Below are 21177 nucleotides of genomic sequence, written 5' to 3' on the forward strand. Positions count from 1 at the left end.
CCATGTTAGCATTTGTTTATACCATATTTAGGGCATCCGTATTTAGATTTCGTACAAATATTCAGGGGACTTAAATGTAATTATGTAATAAAGGAAGGAAGCAAATATGTAATAAGTGAGGAGCTCTTATTCTATAAAAGGACTCATCACCTTCACAATTAAAGAGGCCATTTCTTAAGCCTTCTCACCCCTCTCAAAGTCTCACTCTTATTACAGAGGCTCTCACACTTTTTCCCTCACAATCCTCTCAGAAATACAATAATCAGTGTGGACGTAGCTCAAACATTGGGGTGAACCACGATACATCTTGTGTTATTTACATTTCTTGCAGATTCACGGTCGGATTTACGTTGTTTCAAGACCTCCGATTTTGTGCATCACCATTTGGCGCCGTCTGTGGGAATTGATATGAAAAGTTGTGTCGGTTCTCTTTCAATTTTTCACCTCCGCCATGAATCTGCAGAAACCCAGAACCTCTCTCCTTGGGTTGTTCCAAAAAAAAAAAAGCTTGAGATTTTCATCAGAGAGTAAGTGTACCTAAAGCTGTGTCCTTTATAGTTGCTAGAGCGCAGGACGACAATCACCACTTCCTAAGAGGTTGTAAACAAAAGGAATCCGGAGCAGTGCAACACTTCTCAGCCACACTGATACGGTGTTGAGTGAGGAAACAAAAAGCTGAAATGGACACAAAGCGAGATTTGAAAGGGACGACAGAAGGCGAGAATGGAAAGAGGAAAAGGACAACGCACAGCTTGCAAAACGACTTTCAGAGCTCCATAACCTATCTTCTCCCTGCATAAACTTCCTCCTCGTGTGCTTCTCCAGGTCATCTTCTCTGTACATAAAATCCCCCACGTCTTTTCTACCATAAAGGACATCTCCCACCCCATGCAGCCTTGTAGCAGAGAAATGCAGGAAATGAACTCCCCAGCTTCCTCATCGCAACTCTCCCTTCAAGACCACCACCACCTCCAACAACGATGTCGGCAACGGCTCCTCCTTCAAAATCCACAAACATTGCAAACAGTAATGGAATTGGAGATTCGCGAAGCCTTTGCCGTTGGGATCCGAAACGACGCCGTACTCCACCACATGGCAGGTAGGTCGCTACGTGCTTTTCCTCTTCATCTTCTTCTTGCTCGGACGGAAGAAGCAGCCAACAAATGGCCACGGCGGACGGCCCCGACAACCGTACGAGTTTCAGCGCTCGCTCGTGCTATCCTGATGTTGGATGGTTGGACAAAAACGTAGATTCCGTCTTGAAACTCCGACTTTCATTCGGGTCTAAAACCCACAACAGGCTCGTCATCACACCATTCCCAGTCAATGATGATAAACCTTCATCTTGCGCACAGACGCGTATACCAGCGCCATCGCCTACCATCTCCTCCGCGTAAATCCACCATTATGGGTCACTTCCGCACACTTCCACACCAACGCCGTCGCTTGCCACCTCCTCAACACTTCCTCTGATTACACACTTCCCCGAAACTACTCAGCTCAGCAGCTTGAACTGATGGAGTGCGCTTCCAAGACGGCGAAGCTGACGGTGGACACGAGCAGCCTCTCAATCTGCATGAAAGGCAAGCACCGGGAAATCCGGGACAGGGTGGTGGAGTACTTCAACAAGCGGCCAATGTTTCAGACACCGATGGAGATTTTGAAGGACAACTACCAGGAGCTTTGCATGAAGCAGCTTGTGGGGTTAGGGAGAGAGGCTGAGATCAGGCTTTTCTGATTCGCGTTCTGGGTTGTGAGATTTCGAGATAGACAGAGAGACAAGCCGTGCTCGATGGAAATGAGCTAAAAGCCACCGGAGCTGAGCCTTTGATCGACGGGCGACACGGCCTCTACATCCATGGCTGGGAAATTGAGTCTCGCAAACGCTCCACACACACATATATATACATACATATTCCATGCCACCGACGATCAAGGAGACTGGAGACTGGAAATTTCTTTGCTTGTGATCATATCCCTTCCTGCACATAGTGACAGGTTTAGCCCATCTTTTGGATCACCTCAATTTCTACGTTATCACTTTACGCTACTCATTCCTCTCAGCTCATAGACAGAACAGAGAGAAAGGTGCGGTGGAAAACAGGAAGAAGATAAGTTTTCTTACAATATTTCTATTATTATTCTCCTTTGTGTTGTCTGCCATATGCCAAAAGGAAGAAGAGAAAAATGAAAGCGAAAGCAAAGCAGAAAGAGAAAAGAAGAAAGCAAAAGCAAAGCAGAAAACGAAAGCAAAAGCATAGCAGAAAACAAAAGCAAAAGCAACGCACCAACGATCTGCAACTGTCGAAGCTTTTGTGTCGAAACCTTTGTTTTGAATGATGTAATTTATTTTTCTTATCTTTCGCAGATATCTGTATAACCCCAACAGAGGGTAAAAAAAAAACGGCAAAACCCAAAATAAATGGGCTGGCATGTTGTGGAGGGCGCAGGTCCATAAGCCCATAATAGCACAAACCAGGTGACCAAAAGTACGCCCAGTACTACAAAAAATTATTCGGCACCCCGCCGCTATTACCACCAACCAGGTGATCAAAAGTACGCCTAGTACTTCAAATTATACATGAGCATTACTCATGTCAATCATACATAAACATTCATGAGCATCACTCATGTCAACATCCATGAGCATCACTCATGTCAATCAACATAAACATTCATAAGCATCACTCATGTCAATCAGCTTCAAAAGCTTCATTTACAGAGCTCTAGCTTCAAAAGCTTCATTTACAAAAGCTCTAGCTTCAAAAGCTTCATTTACATAGCTCTAACTTCAAAAGCTTCATTTACAAAAGCTCTAGCTTCAAAAGCTTCATTTACAGAGCTTCAGCTTCAAAGCTTCACTTGCAAAGCTTCAAGTACAAAGCTTCAGTGCAGGGTATACAAATACCACTTCCGAACAACCGCCACTTCGACCCATACATGGATTCAATTTGAAGTCTCTAGCCAACAGAATCTATTGACCAAAGACTTGGGGGACTATATTATGTACCATATATTGGGCCTCATGAAAAATACTTGGGGGACTTAGCCTATTATTTATGTACTGAGGAGCGAGCCCTTATTTTATAAAAGGGACTCTCTCACCTTCATTAGAGAGTATCGCCACCAACTGAGCAACCGCCTCGCTGCGAGCATCACTCCTAACCCATTATTCATGTACTGAGGAGCGAGCTCTTATTCTATAAAATGGACTCCCTCACCATCATTAGAGAGCATCGCCGCCTACTGAGCAACCGCCTCGCCGTGAACATCAACTCTAGCCCATCATTTATGTATTGAGGAGCGAGCCCTTATTCTATAAAAGGGACTCCCTTACCTTCAACACCACAAGCCGAGCCAACCAAGGCAACATAAGCCATGAGCCTCGCAGCATGTGCTACTTCTAGTTGAGCATCATTTTAGATTGAGCACCGCCTTATATCGAGCATCAGTTCAAGACAACATCTAGTTACTTCGGCCCACACATGGACTGAATTTCAAGTCTCCAGCCAAAAGACTTTCTTGACTGAAGACTTGGGGGACTATTGTTTATATCATATTTAGGGCATCCGTATTTAGATCTCGTACAAATACTCGGGGGACTTAAATGTAATTATGTAATAAAGGAAGAGAGCAAATATGTAATAAGTGAGAAGCCCTTATTCTATAAAAGGACTCCTCACCCTCACAATTAGAGAGGTCATTTCTTAAGCCTTCTCACCCCTCTCAAAGCCTCACTCTCATTACAGAGGCTCTCACATTCTCTCCCTCACAATCCTCTCAGAAATACAATAATCAGTGTGGACGTAGCCCAAACATTGGGGTGAACCACGATACATCTTGTGTTATTTACATTTCTTGCAGATTCACGGTCGGATTTACATTGTTCCAAGACCTCCGGTTTTGTGCATCAACAGCATTAAATAGACCAATGGATGGAAAATCTAACGGATGTATTATTTTGAAATAAAGTAGTACGTGAGGTATGAAAGTGAAATGTTTTAAAGATGTTGTATGGGGGTTGTAATAGACCTTAAATCTGAGAGGGTATTATGTAATTTACCTATTAAAATTTATTCGAATACATCTCACATACTTTTGTAAACATGAAAATCCTGGCGACAAATGGGGCAAGAACACATGTAGAAAGAATATGTGTATTAATGAATTTGCAGGATTACAATCTCTTTACAACTTGATCCCCTGATTTGATGTCCGAAACGTGTAGATGTGTAATGTTGTTGATCCAAGGGTCACGATGACTTGATCTTGGATGAATGAGGGCCGAGAAGCCAAAAATGCTTTGCTTCTTTCTCGTTGCTTTGCTTTGAATGTATGATTCTTGGGGATAGTTGATACCTTGATGGAGAAGCCTATTTATAGGCTTTGAGAATGAATCGCCACCACAATTTTTTTCTTCCCACCCATTTGTGGCCTAACTTATGGTCTAATTTTCCCACTTAATACAATTTTAAACTTGAAGTGGCCTAACTTATGGCCTAATTTTTCCACTTAATACAACACTAAAATTGAAGTGTGCTTGCCCTGTCATTGTCCAAATGAGAAAAACTTGTTTTGATCCGTAATGGATTGAAGTGTACTTGTCTTGTCATTGCCCAAAATGAGAAAAAAATCTTGTTTAATCGTCCAAGGGTATTTCTTTTGATACCCTTCATGCACCCCTTTTCAATATGAGGTGATTTGTCCAATTTTGTTGAGTCACACGCCATGTGTACAATTTGTACGACACATGGCGTATGCCATGTATGCCCTGACACGTCGAAACTTTAATGCATTAGTGAACATTTAACTCACTGAAATTTTGATGTCTACAAATTTTTTATATATCCTTACGCACCACACTTTCATCCCTGGCCCTCGATTGTCAACAAGAACTCTTAAACACCACATATGGGCTCTTAATCATGTTTTAGGAAGGGATTCTTGATATATTCTTCTACAAAAGGTATCATAACACAACTACAAAACAGTAAAGCTAATATCAACCAAATAAATCACGAATGAAAGTTATCTTCTTCTTCTTCTTTTTTTTTTTTTTTTTTAAATCAACACGTTTATAATTTTATTGATTAGGGTTTTGTTCTACACTAGTGGATGATAGTGACTTTGAAAACTTGAAAAGAGAAAGAGCCTTATGTCATACACATTGGAAGTGATTTGATGTGTATTTAGAATTTTTAATTTCCTTTTAAAATCTAATGGGGCCTAAATAGTCATTTTATATAAGGGTATATAAGTCATTTAATAATAAGTTTTAATGTGGAGTGTATTTAACAATATGTGGGTGCTAATAAAAAATCCTTCCTTTTTTTTCATCTTATAATTAAAAAATAGTGTTATTCACACACTTATTTATTTTTCACATTTTTTATTAATTTCTTTGATATTCTCAAGTTCATTCCATCTAACAATTAAAAATCGAGAAGGGTATATAAAAAGTAAAAAGAAGTGTGTGCAGATTCTGAAAGTTGTGTTGGTCTCGTGGGTTTTGAAACCTGGATGAGTGAAGAAACAAAATTGTGTATTCTTGTATTTTGATCACTCCGTATACCTGCCTGTGGAAGAAATTCTTCTACACAAATGTCTAAATTTTACATGATATTATTTATTCTTTTAGCTTTTGTTAAAAGATGTAGTGGCACGCTTTATGATACGCATTCTTTGGGAAGCTTAAGAGAGTTTTGAGTATGTCCGAGGATTTGTCATCCGATACATTAAAAATTAGACAAGAGAAGGTACCAAAACAAAGGCCAAGCGGGAAACAAAGTAAACGCAAATAAGCCTTATATATATATATATATATATATATATAAGAATAAGTGAAATGCTCTTTTCTTTTCTGATTTATATTTTTGAATTGAACAAAATACACGATAAAAAAAACCTACTAGAAACTAAAAATATTAAAAAGAAAACGAGAAAGCACGTAGTTATTAATTCATATGATGATATATGTTCATTTGTTTTGCTCGCGAAGCGGTATACCGAAAAAAGAAAAGCGTATCGGCCCCAGGATCTTGGAGGGGAAACCAAATTTTGGGATAACGTATGGGCGTTCCCAAGTTATCTGATGTTGATTGGTTGTTATACTTATACCTAAGCAAAATTAATAAGCGTTGGGGTCCACGACTCCCTTAAAAAAAAAAAAAACTTTATAAGGCATTTAAGAGCGCTTTTACGGTTTTTGAGTAATAAATATATATTTAATAGAATATTTAAGTGGACAATAAAAAAGAAGAAGTGAAAAATACAGTAGTGAGGCCCAAAATAATGTCAAATGGGGTTCTAACCTCAAGAATCTCAATGGAAAGTCTCACTTTATTTTTCAAAACTTCACGGTGAGACGAAAGTGAAAATAAATAGATTGAACGATAATTTAAGTACAACTGGATGAGGATTGGTAATGTGGTACCGGTTTTCCCTATTCCAATTTATTTACTTTATTTGAGTAACCAATATTAAATTCAAATATCTGTAAATTTAGGTTTTAAATCGTTGATTACAAGTATTTAAGTATGAATTATAATAGATTTTGCACAGAAAAATATATTTTGAAGAACTTGAATATGACAGTTGTTGTTATGGTAAAAGAATTAAAAGAAAAATTAACAAAAATAAACAAAAAAACAAAAAAATGAAAAAAAATGAAAAGGGTGATCGGTATTATGCTAGCGATAGGTTTAAGGTGCAGTCACTACCTCGCTTGTTCTTGTGGACAATCGGTAGCAAAGTACCAATCGTATCTTTTTCTATTTTATTTATTTATTTTCTTTTTTCCTTGAATTTTTTTTCTTCCTACGTTACTTTATTTAGATTCAAATACCTTTATATTTATATTTATATCCTTGTTTTTGAGTGTTTTGACATGGATAATAAGACAATTTTCACCGAAAATACATTTTCTAAAACATGAAGATGATAGTTTGGTGTTATGGTAAGGGCAAAAAGAAAATTTTAACAAAAATAAATAAAATTGATGGTTTAGGCAGAGGGAGATGCAGTAGCAGCCCAAGCCCATTGAGCTCAGGCACTAGTAGCAACCCACCTTATGCCCTCGAGAAGGCCTAAGGTGCAGCAAAAGTAGTAGAGGCCCATGAGGTTTAGGGTTTAGCATATCATGAATAGTAACAAGTATATGGTAGCAGGCCGTAAAAATAACATCTTGAGTTCGGTGTGTTTCAGGGCTCGGCACACTCGAATATAAAAATTGGTACCATATGGAATATCCTGCAAATACAAATTTAACTATGCACAGTAGACTAGTCTAATGAGTTAGTCAACTGGTTACAAGTTAATCAGTGATATAAAGAGTAGTTGCAATAACAAATCCTAATTGACCAATACATCCAACAAATCCTTAGCTACGGAGTAGCTTTACCTTTGTGCAACATTGCCTTACACGAGATGAACTCTTTCGATCTTCACGAAGTGGCAGCTCCTCATGAGCTCTTCACCTTGTGGCACCAATATCAACTCAAATCACAAAATGATATAATGTTATGATATGCATTTAAAATCTGGATTCAACAACCAGTCAGTTTCACCAGTCAAACAGTTAAAAGAAGAAACTGACGAGAATCCAAAACAGGTCAGTTTAAAGATTTGAAACTTGAAGAACTTGACCACAAAAATAAAACAAAACCAAGAAGAACATGCAACTCTATTCTACAATGAGTGGGTGTTTAATGCATGAACATGGTTTTGTGGTTAGGGTTTCTAAAGAAGAACACAAGAGGCAACACAAGGTTTTAAAACACTCTTTGAAAATGTAAAATTTTCTAGCCAAAACAAATGAGCAATTAAGAAGATTTTAAACACGCATTTACAGAGAAGAATTTATAAATATTCAAAGACAAATATTACCCAGAAAAATGCTTGATGCTCATAAGGAAATCTGAGATAGAGAGGAAAAAGCAAACCGTCTCAAAATTATAAACTTTCTCTCCAAAGAGGAAATGAAATCCTCTAACCCTATTAAAACAAAACCTTAGATTGCTGCAAACAAGGTACAAAGACACTTGTCAAATGTGCAAGCAATATGAGCAGATCAATGGTAAAAAGCTCAATCTCGTCTAAAAGGTGTCAGTTAGCCCATGTGAGTTATCTTAAATTGCATGCCTAGCTAGCTGGATAACATCAAGAAATTTTGACGAGACAAGGTCACTAGTCAAAATGCATAAATAAGTTAAACATGAAATGCATATGCATAAACAAACATTTTGAGATGAAATGTGCCACATCACATTTACTCTAGTAGCAACAGCCCATAATCAAAATATATCCTAAAAGCTAGATTGAGCATGTGTGAGGTTCAATTACAATATTTGACAAGGGAAGCCAAACCTAAAAGTCTTTGACTTCACAGATATTCTTTGGCTCACTGCAGTGTGGTGGAGAAATTTGTTTTAAGGAGGGGTTACTATTTTAAAAATTACAACTTTAGGATGAATTCTTTCAGGGTTGACTACAACTTATAAATGCCCCACCCCCGACAATAATGCTTCGTCCGGCCAACCATGCTTGACCCTGAGATTAAAACTAAACTCTACCCTTATTGATAACAGCCTATAAATGCCCACCATCAACACCAATGTTTCATGCAGGCAACAATGGTCAACCTGGGATTAAAACTAAACCCTCCTCCCATCACCAATGCTTTGTACGGACAACAATGGTTGACCCGTGAGATAAAAACTAAACCCTACGCGATATTGATAGCGTCTTATATAAGCTCCACTCACAGCACCAAACTCATTGCTTTAATAATTGTTTATAATCCTTTATTGGACATTGATACGAACAGTTGAAACTTTCTCTGCAAATTCACCAAATGGGTCTTTGGAAAAATAGTCTCTGAAATTATCCACGATTTACCAACACCATTAGTTTTCTTTCAGTTCATGTGTTCTTTCAATTCAACCAATTCGCACCACTAGTTCATCGATTTGTTACATTTCCCGTCAATGCAGGGAAAATGAGGATTGGATTAGATGGGATAAGTCGCAATTATGTTGAAGGGGAAAAAAAATTGCGGCGACTTGGAGGTAGGGAATTGAATGCTCAAGAAGAAAACTTGTTCATTCCACTCCTCCCCAAAACGGTAGGACATAGGAGAAATTTCTTTCATGGTTAATCCCCTCAACTCTACCTTCAATATACCTCGAATTTATAGGGTCATCCATTCCAATCCAATCCTAGACACCAAACAGGACCGTTGTTTAATAAAACCTTTCAAGCAAATCGAAAACTGGTTTCATCTCCAGGTAGTACAACATTGAAAGCAGTTGGTGTCTCCTAAATCAACCATATTATAGTCCTAATCCTAAAATCTGGCTGAGCTCTACTCCGTTCCATCCCATTGGGTTTTTGCCTGAGCTTCTTATCAAAACATGGTTGTCATTACATGACATGACTGAGTAAATTCTAAATGAAACATAAAAGTAACAATTCCGGCACGGAGCTCTGACTAACAACTCCGGCACAGATCTCTGATTGGCGGTTTCTCGCAATCAAATTCAAACCAACTAATATAAACCACCTAAGTAACAATTCTGGCACAGATCTCTGATTAGGCGATTTCTCGCAATAAAATTCAAACTAACTAGTATACACCATCTACAATGCCGTACTTTTCAGCACTAGCAGTCAACATGCCGAACCACCACTCGAACAAAAGCTACCATTGTTGTCACCAGCATTCAACTCCATCCGCACACCATGCCCGAATTCTGGTACAAATTTGCCTTGCCTCTAATTCAGAACCCAAAAGTGATCTATTCTTCTACCGCCTAACACCCGAAAATAACCATCTATTCAATTCGTGAGGAAATACGGTTTATAGTGTACTAATTGGGATAAGTTTCATAACTTACTCCTTCAACAAAGCCTAAATTCCTTAAACACCAACACACAACACATATTTCAAGTAAGAAAAAAGCGGTCTATTTTTCGCTATAAACAGTTTCTAATATGTCCATCAAATTCAAATCATAGGAATTAAACATCACAGCAGACTGATTTCGCATTCGAAAATTATGTTCTACCTAACATTTAACACATCGGAAGGAATTGGATTGAGCAAAAACCCCCCAAATCAAGCTGTAATTTTCATAAAAACACACTACAATTACAAACCGAAAAATTCAACCTTTCGAAAAAGGAAAAACCAAAAAGAGAGTAGAGCTTACAAAATTACAAAGCGAAGCCTTTCAAGTACTCAGGATCGCGCTTAGCCCTCTCCTGAAACTTCTTGAACCACCGGTCCAATATATCCATAGGCACCACCAGCTTGCTCCCATCCACGCCGCAAAACGACTGCATGAAATTGAACAGGTTCTCCCCAACCTTCATCGCCAGCCGCTCGATTCGCTTCTCGGCGGTGACGTCCAGCGACGGAAGCGTCGCCAGGTCCTCCACCGACACGCCGATTTTGGCCGACAGCGGCGTCGCGTCGGCTGTGAGCTGGAGCTGGCCGCCGGGCTCGGGCCAGGGCAGAGAAAGCACCGCCGAAGGCCTCGCCACGGTGACGGCGCCGCAGAAGAAGAAGGCGGAGCCCGGGGACTGGATGTAGACGGCTAGGGCTTTGTCCGGCGGGAGTGTGAAGTTGTTTAAGAGGAATATGCAGAGCTCGCAGACTTGATCGTACGCCTCCCCTGCGCACATTAGAAAAACCATACGTTAGATTGATAAACTGCGCCGATGAAAATATTGGAAGTAAAAAAAAAAGGTAAGAAAAGCGGTGGATTGCCGTGGTGATGGGTCTTCATCTTCGTCCCGGCTCAACCCTCCATCGCCATAGTTTAGATTAGAATAGTAATATCGCTCGTAATAAAAACAAAAGGGGAAATTTGGAAAACTTACCAACGAAGGTGTTCATGTCGAGAATCCAGTGGAAGGTGTCGATTTGGGAGAAGGAGGAGATGTCCATTGGGAAGCTGCGATTCGGGAAGACGACCCCAAACATTTTTTTTTCTTAAAATTATTTTCTGGAATGTTTAATTTGTGTTCTTAGGGTTTTTTTTTTTTTTTTTTTTTTTACTTTTGTTGGGATGAAGAGGAGAGTGGAGAGCGGAGAGCGGAGCAGAGTGGCGGAGACGGATAGAGAGCTGGGAAAGGCTGAGGAGGTTTGAATATTTGAGTGCGCTTTTGTGTTCAACGGTGGGGATTAGAAGGGAAGAGAAGAGAAGCATCCAGTACAATCTGGAAGAATTGAGTGGGCCCCCTTTCATGGACTGAAAAATTATAGGATGGGATCCGTAGCCTACAGCAAGATTCTTTTGACAAAGAACAATACTTGACTACTCAAAGATAAGTAGAAATTTCTACTCAAAACTATTAGTGTTTTAATCACAGTTTTATACTTATGATCAGAATTGTTCATACTATGAATCATATTGTAAAGATCATCTGCAAAATATAAATTAAAACTAAGATCGTTTAGTCAATCTATTATAGCAAATACATAAGCGGTTCGTTATACTTTTACCAATATCGTTTATTTGGTTTTAAACAATTTGATGACTAAATGACTTTAGTTTTAATTGATTTTTTACAGAAACGATCTTTATAAGGCAATTTATAATATGAACAATTCTAATTATGAACACGAAATTCTATAAATTTACAATAAATAATTTTGAAAAATTTTAAGTAGGAGCAACCAAGTATTGTTCTTTGACAAATTGCGGAGAATAGTGTGCCAACCACTAACCAGTGTCATCAAAACTAAGTGGTTTTCTTTACATTCAACTTTCTGCCCTCCATTAACTTGACGAAAACAATTATTTATTTACTCCCGTTCTTCTCCATTCGTAATATTCATCTCTTTCGTCACGCCTTAAACCGGTTATCAGGCCACACCCATCCGCACCGGGAAGAAATTCCTCCGACGACATACCACAGCTCTTTGGAACGGCAGATGCATTTCCCGCATTGGGTAAATTCATAATGTAGCTCATAAAACTGGGTCTAAGATGCAAACGAAAAGTTGGGTGATTGGTGCGATCTAGCAAAAACAATACACACACCTAATTTATCTCATTTAGCAAAATCATAGGAACATTAAAGCATCGTTTTACACAAAATAAAATGCTACCAACCAACAACACAACTTCCAAATGAACCCAACATCTTCGTTTCCTCTAAATTTGCTGGCCTATGATGAAAAGCATTTGAGAACATCATCCAAGCGGAAATTAGTCTATATCCCGAAAATCATAACCGTCATTTTGTACAGCTACCATAGCTAAAACACTGACTGATACCAGCAAGCAAAGTTCCACAGCTCCAGTTTTGAACTAACCCTGCATGTTATCTGCGTGATAGCTATCGAGTTCCTTGTCAAGTTCATCAACCGACTTCTCCACAGGCTTCTTCCTCCCTTCTCCACCACGACCACGCCCGCGTCCACGACCACTGCCGCTGCCATTCCCACGCGGTTTGCCGCGACCATTTCTGTTCCCTCCACGACTGCTCCTACTACAAAATCCAAAATCATTGTAATTGTAATCACGGCTTGAAATAGCAGTCACGAGGATAATTGAAAAGATTCTGGTTAAAATGGGATTTCAAAGTAGACTTCAAACAATTCAGAAATGATTGGAATAGTTTGTACAATGAAATTTCTATACTGTCTAATCAGGGAAAGACGTGTTCTGATATGACAAATAAGTTGAAATGCAGCTTGACAAAACTATAATTAGGTCCCTAATAAACAACTAAATCAGTTCATAGTACCTAAAATATATGTCTACTGAGTTCTTCCAAACAGAGAAACAAGAATTCGACCATCTAAACTCAATTCATCATACAGATTTGCTCTTACGTGGTTAAGTGACATACATTTCTAAGCTAAGGCAGGCTACTGCAGTCATTATTGAGTTGCAACTTTCAACTCATAAGTTTTCCAAAGTTAATTAACAAAACAGCAATTAAGCACGCCATCAACAGCCCCAAAAAAATGCAACATTTGAAGCCTTGTCCATCTTTAATGATCCCACACCACCTACTTGTCATCTCATTGACATCCCAAAAATACCCAATTAGCAATATCAATTTGGCAACCAGGTAGCCATGGAACATCATACAGAGATAGCAGTAGAGAAAATATGACTGCAGTCCATACCCTTTTACGTGTGTGCATGCTACAAAACTTGAGACCTTATAACACTTTAAAGCACTAACTCAATTAACACCCTTTAGGTTTAGGAATTTCAAATTGGGCCATGAGGTTTTAAATATTTCACATTACATCCTGAGGTTTTAAAATTGTATCAATTTATGCCTTTTGTCTAACAAAATAAATGAATCTTCATCAAATTGATGACACAGTGAGCATGGAAGCCGTAATTGGGATATAATATAAGCCACATCTGTACTAATTTGACTAAAATTCTCATTAATTTAATGGAGAATTAAACATTCAAATAGACAAAAGGTGTAAAATGATACAATTACAAAACCTTAGGGTGCAATATGAGAAAATTGAGAGGTTGGAACAATCTATTAGAGCTGCTCAAATTATTCTGTTCTGTTTCAGGGTTGAAAATCAACAAAGCTAAGTGTTATTTGGCTGGAATAAATTCAGATTGTGAGAAATTAAATAGGTTGGCGGATTCTTGGGGTTGTGAGGTAGGTAGCTGGCCTATAAAGTATTTGGGACTCCCTCTTGGGGGTAGGCCAAGAGCACTCAAGTTTTGGGATCCAGTGGTAGATAAGATGGAAAAAAGACTTCAAAGTTGGAAGAAGGCCTTCTTATCCAGAGGAGGTAGATTAACTCTGATTCAATCTGTTTTGGGAAGCTTGCCGACCTACTACATGTCTCTGTTCAAAATGCCTTGCGGGGTGATTGGACGCCTAGAAAAACTAATGAAAGGATTTTTGTGGGAAGGTGTGGAGGAAGGAAAGAAAAACAACCTGGTAAAATGGGAGATAGTTATAAAAGTAAAGAGGAAGGAGGTTTAGGGGTGGGGAATTTGAGGAATCGGAATGAAGCATTACTTGCTAAGTGGTTGTGGAGATTCCCAAAGGAACCTCATTCTCTCTGGCACAAAGTGATAAGAAGCAAATATGGGCTACAGAATAACGGATGGAACGCATTTCCTCCGATAAGGGGTTCAAGCCGTAGCCCATGGAAAGATATATCGATTGGTTCCCAATTGTTTCTTCACTGCTGTAAGTTCGAGGTGGGCAACGGGGAGAGGGTGAGGTTTTGGGAGGATGGGTGGTTAGATGGAGGACCATTGAAAGAGCAATTTCCTAGATTATTCTTGCTATCGAGGAAGCACAATCAGAACATTTCAAGCTTTGTAGATCTTTCTACCAATTCTTTAAGTTGGAATTTTGATTTCAGGAGAAATTTGAATGAGGCGGAGATAGAAGAGGCGGCTAGATTATTACAGAAAGTGGAAGAGGTCCGATTGTCTCAATCAAGAACGGATAACAGAAGATGGAAAATGGAAGCATCAGGATTGTTCACATGCAAATCCTATTGTTCCTTCTTGAGTAACAAAGGGATGATGCAATACTTCCAATCCCATTCACAGATTTGGAAATCAAAAGTTCCTCCGAAGGTTAAGATTCTTGTATGGCTGGCGGCCAAAGGGAAGCTCAACACTTGTGACCAAATTCAAAGGAGAAGCCCTTTTATTTGCTTATCCCCACAATGGTGCAGTTTGTGCAAAGCAAAGGAGGAGAGTGTAAACCACATTTTTCTCCATTGCTCTTACACGATTCAGCTGTGGTGGAAACTGTTTCAGGAGGTTAGAGCTAGTTGGGTCATTTCAAAGGGTTGTTTCGAGCTTCTAAGCACCAAGTTTCAGGCCCTAGGAAGTGGGAGGAAAGCTAAAGCTTTGTGGGGTTGTCTGGTCTCGGCAGTTTTTTGGAACATTTGGCTGGAGCGTAACAAAAGAATTTTTGAGGATTATACAGGTGTGGGGGTAGAAGTACTTTGGGGAAGAGTAAAATATTGGGCAGCCCTTTGGGCTTCAGTCTCAAATGTTTTTAATAATTACTCTATTTCTCAATTACTGTGGGATTTGTTAGCAGCAGTAAAGTGAGTTAGGTCTAGCTAATGTTGGTGTAGCCAAATCCTAGTGAGAGTTTTTTCTTGTTTCTTGTTAATGATGGATTTCTTATCCACTCCAGTGTATTTCTCATTTCTTCTTTAAAATGTTTTGTTTCTTCTCAAAAAAAAAAAAAAATGAGAAAATTGAAACCTCATCACCCATCTTAAAAAACACTTCAAACCTAAGTTTTACCCTACTTTTAATAGAGTAATTACCATGCTCTAACTTTTAAGCTGTTGAATAAAACTCAACAGTTAATAGAACACATAATTTACTTGTATGACCTAAACTGTTGTCCTATAAACCGGCCTTCAGATTTATATTGAATTATTATGCGTACTATCCTTGCGCATGGACGAGCATGCTAATACTCTTCCAACTTTATCTGTATAGTTGCTCAGAGGCCAATTAGATTTTTACCCAACAATTTAATACATCATCTAACTAAGATGTCTGAACATATACATCTAATATTTTTAGTTTATAGTTCTTTTTTAAGAAATGCACCAAACATTGGAATTCTAACATATTACGTCACTAAAATAAGACAGTGATAGTTCAAAAAGACACAATTGCATCGTCACAGGGTAAAAGATAAGATCTTACCTAGGACCACGATTAACCATAGGCATAGCATAGCCACCAGCATTACCAGGTCCGGGCCTGCATTAAAAATTGTGTAAGTGGAGAACAAAGATATAAATATCCTTACTTTATCTCATCGAACAGTAACAGCACCTCACAACATACAAAAAGCCTAACTAATAATGGAGTATCAGAAACTTTTTATGCAGACTGACATCCAGGAAAGTAAACAACCAATTATCAGGAGACATGCAACATATTTGTCATCATAAATATGAACTATACTAAGAAGATATAAAAGGAACTACAAGAACCATGAACAAGCAGTACATCTCATAGCACCAAACGCAGAAAACACCTAAACCAACAGTCAGACCACCATAACCCAGTTAATCCCCAGTAACATTTCTTCTGGCACACCCACACCCAACCAATTCCCTGCAACAATCTGTTCTAAATTGGTCTAGTGTATCTGCAAGGAAAAAATAAATGGCCCACTTGCTCCCCTCCTTGATGAAAACACTCCAACGTAGAAATTAACATGCAACAGGTCTTTTTTCCATGTGCAACCAACCAATAGAGAATTTTTGCCTTGGTTGGAAGTCAGGATACCACCTGCCAAATCAACCTAGGGAGGATCCAGTTGACTGGTGACCATTGGAGAAAAAAATGATTTGCACAAGTTGAATGCAACTTGAATGCAAAGGTATATAAGAAAACAGGAGTTTGCACAACTGGAACTATCTAAGTTTCCAAAGTCAGTGCAATTCAAAACTAAATGAGGAAGGAAAAAAAGATCAAAAGATGACACCCCCACCATCTACCCAAAGGTGCACTCTTCCGATTCCCCACCCCCTACTTTCACAAAAGGGAGAATAGATGGTAACATTGAGACTCTACTTCTGAGGATTTCGGATAGAACCTCTCCCCACAACATGAGAATCCCACCCACTGGAGACAAAGGAACATACTGATATCACAATGGAACGCATCAACTCATACCAAGTAAAATAAATTTGTTGGTAATATTAATATATTCACATTCAACCAAAACATCTAAAAGAAAATAACAAATGACAATGTTCCTGGTGTCGTCGTAAGATATTAGATAATGTAAACGGAAGATGGGCATTGTCCATAATTGCAGACAAAAAAACTGGTAGAATTTACACTAATACTGATACAATTAGTGATGGGCATCTCCAACGTCCTGTATCCTGTAGCCTAAAGATGCAAGCATGTCGACAACTTGATATATCTCTAGTGTAATTTAATCAATTAATAATATCTGGTTTTATGCATAACAGGGTACATGCTCATGATTGCCTTAGCTGCTTAAAAGTTATAATAGAAACAGAATCTGAAAGGGGAAAAAGAAAGCATACGTCATTACAACAGTCCTTTTCTTCCTTCCATGCATGCCAGTCACATTCACACGAGCTGAAATAGGCATCCCTGCATTAGCACCAACAATCTCAATCTTCATAGGCTTCCCGTCCAATAGAACATTATTATACCGCTTCAATGCTGCAAATGCATCACTTCTTCTAGTATAAACCACTTCAGCTGAACCCTGATAACACAAGAAGAAATTTTCCCTCAATGAAACTTGATAACCAAGGTAACCTGTCTATGAAATAGTAAAAAGGACATATACAATTATACTCTGGTTAAGAATAATGCAAAACATATAACCACAGACAAGAGACCCGAACAATACCAACAATCCTTAATGGACAAACCATGTCAATAGTCAAAACATAAATAAACTACATCAAAATACAAATCGAGCTCAAATATCAGAGTATCACATATACCAATGTTGATTAGACACATCATGACAAGAGGAAATAGCACCTCAGCTGGCTTTTGCAGAACCATCCAGCCCGAAGGGTAGACTATATTAAACATCAAATGTCTAATGGACAAGCATAGCACAATGTCTCTCAAACAATGTAAAAACAAATGAAGTTAGGGGTGTAGATATATACAGAGTTTGTTGGAACTCGTTTGGATTAGAACTATTAAGAGAAAACTAACAAGAGCAATGCTTTCCAAAATGTCTACTCGTGCTAACATGGAAACTGTATAGGGATGAACTCAATTGAACCACGCTAGTTTCAAATCTGTTCAAATATCAGGATTTTAAAATGAATACCATGACTTCAAATACAAGTTTCATTTATTTGACTACTTTGTAGAATCTATACCAAATATCAAGATCTTAAACCAAAAATCAGTGCCCAATATAAGCAAAACTGTTATTACTATTAGGATAGAATATAAGAGGGAAGAACTTTAAATACTGAGCAAAAAAACTCACACTTGGGCGACCATTTTTGTCAAAATGTACTGCATATCGCTTCAGCTCTCCGATCTCAGAGAAAAGTTCCTGAGTTGCAGTTGCAGTTGATGTTTCAGGAGAACGTTACAAGAAATTCGATAAGAAAGCGCATAAGATGAAAGTACATGGCTCAAGTTGTACCCTTATATCCTCATTTGTCACTCCATAGTCCAAGTTGGAAACATATAACTTTGTGCCAATCTCAATCCCTGATATCCCTGCAGCTCTAAGGCTGTCTTCAAACAAATCAGGCTGCCATGGGAAACGCTTGGTTCTGCGGGTAGACTGATGAAAGCATGCAGAAAAAGATCCAGATGGGGGAAATAAATGTCAGCTTATGAATAGATAACAAGATAATTCGCCATTCCTCAAAGTCCCCAGAAAAATAACCCAACAACCCACAAGTACAGATAAATCTTGAAGATAACGGTACATATGCAGTGGGTGTTGATAGCGCTTTAGAAGATGAGCCAAAATGAGCTTCTCCATGAACAACATACGTCACAGATCCTCTCGTAATTGACTTTCTAAGTGTTTAAGAGATCCTCATGTATTTGGGATTTAAAATCATTTCTCAAATCATTAAACATCTACAGTTTTTAGCTTGCCTTGGCAATGGTATACGAGGATGGCCGAGCATTCACCGTGAGAGGACCTCTACGAACTCCTCCTGTCATTCTTCCAGCTGGAATTCTTCCACTGGCCATCCTTCCAGCTGGAATTCTTCCGGCGGCCATCCTTCCAGCATTAAAGGAGCCACGTGGTCCTCCACGGCCACGAGAACCCCTACCACGTTGTTCTCTATTTCTCTCACGGTTACCCCTGCTGTTCTTAATCATGTCATCAAGCGACATATCCAAAGCAGTCGACATCGAATCAAGATATTACAATTGAAATCCTTTTGCTACGAATGAGATCTAAACCTGCAATTACCAAAAAATAGAACAAAAATTATATCAATAACGATAACATCTAACTCGTGAATCATATTATACACACAGCAATCAAAGATTACTCATTTAGGTCAAAAAAGGGGCAAATCGGATCAGCAAAAGCCTAAAATCAAAGCGAATTTTCGCATCGACGAGAACAAAGAAATAAATCTACAAAATTGCAAAGATTTCAAATCAGAAACCCTAAAAGGTGTACGGTAACAAATAATTAGGGCACAGAAAGAAAGAGAGAAGGAAACATACCAGAGAACGATTAGAGAAGAGACGGTTCCGACGAACCGAAGAAACGATCGAGGAGGAAAGTGCGAGAGGAAGAGAGATTGGGCGCTGTGAGAAAGGGAAGTGTGAGATGGGGACGAAGACGAGTGGGTTAGGTTTATTATAACACAGAGGACAGGAATTAGGGTTTCCCAAGGCCCTTTTTTGGGTAAGTTCTGGGAAAGGCAATTGGGATTTTCACTTGTTTTGTGGTAAGCTCTGGGAAAGGCGGTGTTTGACTTATTTTGGAGGGGGAAACGCTGTTTCGTACGCTGTTGGATTGGGACACAGATCATCACTTGTCCTAATTTCGATCGTCGATTAGATAAATTAAAAAAGATTAATATAAAAAATTAGCAAGAGTATATAAGAGGTAAAAATAAATGTGTGAATAGCACTATTCCTTATTTATTTCTTGTACAATTTTTTGTTATATTTCTTTTTTTTTCTTTTTCTATTTGGGCATATAAACAACATTCATTGTCAACCAAAACCTCATAAAATTATCATTCCGACTCTTTAATCAAACAATCATTTAGTACTACAATCTAGTGGTATTCATCTTCACTTGTAAGTGAAAAGTCTTAGGTTTGATAATCGTCAAAAGGCGAATGTGAACCCGTGCTTAGACCACCATATCTCATCCCCTTAATAATATCATTTGTTAAAAGAAAAAAATTAAAATTAAATAAAATAAAAAACTCTCTCTAATCAAAATTGAATATAAACAAAATAACATAGGTAATAATGTAGTTTCACAAGATCAAAATTTTGTCCTTTTTTTTAACGCATCACTTACTTGTGACTCTAACATATTTTTAATTAAAATAAAAACAAAAACAAACCTCTCTCCTCATTCTCTTCTCTATCCTTCTTTTAAAATAAAAAGGTCGTACCCAGTGCACAAGGTTCCCGCTTTACGCAGGGTCTGGGAGAGGTGAATAAAAAATAAAATTTGTGCAGCCATATGCTAGTGGTATATAAGAAAGCAAATGTAACAACTGCAGGTTGTTATTCTTGATCATTACTATCTTCAGTCTTGTATTTGGTTTAATAAGTTTTTTAGTTTTATAATTTTTAAGTTAAATGTTGACATACATTTTAAAATTTGTAAAAAATATGCGTTTTAATCAATTTCAGTTGTTGAAAGAAAATCCTAATGTTACTTTTAAATAGGGATGGCAACGGGAGGCGGGTTGGGAGGTGTTGTCCATAACCATTTTTTATAAGGGAAATTTAACGAAAAGCATCTGGTACTGTTCATTGTAACGAAAAACCACATTTTTACACTAAAAAGTTAATCCTGGTACTATTCACTTTACCCTTTATTTTGTCTTTATCATTAAAACTCAAAGTTTTCAAACATTTTTCATTAGAGGATTTCCATCCCCACCTCCGCAAGGGATAGTACCTCTAAGATTTGATTATGCAACCCAAGTTAATCAATAAACAATTAGGTAAGTATGTAAACAAAACAAACCTAATAACAAAGAAAATAACTTCTTCTTTTTTTCTTTTTTTTTTTAAATTCCACACAATTGTAATAGCAAGAAAATATGAGACACTACAAGACCAATAAAGAGGACTCACAAACCTAGATTTTAAAAATTGTATTAATAATTTAGTATATGTATTTGATCGGGTTCAAGTTTGGACTAGAGGATGGTATCAACTCATGTCTGTGTTCTAGGGGTGGAATACAAATAAAATACGGGATAAAAATAAAAGAGAAATTATCTTTTGGAAAGATGGCCGAGTGGTTGATAGGGTTGGGTTATTAAATTTTTAGATTTTTTTATTATATGTATAAATGTAACACGGCAAAAAAATGAAGAAAATGATGGACAATCTTTCGTTTTTGTTTGTATTATATTTTTTTTTATTTTATCAACTTCAATCTATTTGGCATATTGTACCTTATCCTTCTTACTAATATTTTATGTGATTTTTA

General features: G+C 38.0%; 2 protein-coding genes across 4 annotated transcripts; both read right to left on the reverse strand.

Annotated features, from left to right (window-relative positions):
• Nucleotides 1–7244: 7244 nt before the first annotated feature.
• On the reverse strand, nucleotides 7245–11025 carry LOC103405816 (protein OPI10 homolog). Of its 3 annotated transcripts, none has more exons than XM_029097354.2 (3): nucleotides 10882–11025; nucleotides 10209–10673; nucleotides 7245–7475 (listed from the first exon to the last, which is right to left on the reverse strand). In XM_029097354.2, the coding sequence occupies exons 1-2, from the start codon at nucleotides 10982–10984 to the stop codon at nucleotides 10213–10215; spliced, it is 564 nt and encodes a 187-aa protein (XP_028953187.1). In that variant the 5' UTR covers nucleotides 10985–11025; the 3' UTR covers nucleotides 7245–7475; nucleotides 10209–10212. The 3 variants fall into 3 exon arrangements, with proteins under 3 accessions (XP_028953187.1, XP_008343049.2, XP_008343048.2); XM_008344827.4 differs by lacking the exon at nucleotides 7245–7475 and adding an exon at nucleotides 9251–9809; XM_008344826.4 differs by lacking the exon at nucleotides 7245–7475 and having other exon boundaries at nucleotides 10095–10673.
• A 592-nt stretch (nucleotides 11026–11617) lies between these two features.
• LOC103405819 (THO complex subunit 4D-like) lies at nucleotides 11618–19508 on the reverse strand. The gene is made up of 8 exons (XM_029097352.2): nucleotides 19212–19508; nucleotides 18624–18938; nucleotides 18157–18300; nucleotides 17995–18063; nucleotides 17057–17244; nucleotides 15693–15749; nucleotides 12323–12498; nucleotides 11618–11988 (listed from the first exon to the last, which is right to left on the reverse strand). The coding sequence occupies exons 2-8, from the start codon at nucleotides 18885–18887 to the stop codon at nucleotides 11975–11977; spliced, it is 912 nt and encodes a 303-aa protein (XP_028953185.1). The 5' UTR covers nucleotides 18888–18938; nucleotides 19212–19508; the 3' UTR covers nucleotides 11618–11974.
• Between the last annotated feature and the right edge of the window lie 1669 nt (nucleotides 19509–21177).

This window comes from Malus domestica, chromosome 17 (genome assembly GCF_042453785.1).
Source record: "Malus domestica chromosome 17, GDT2T_hap1".
Lineage (NCBI taxonomy): Eukaryota > Viridiplantae > Streptophyta > Magnoliopsida > Rosales > Rosaceae > Malus > Malus domestica.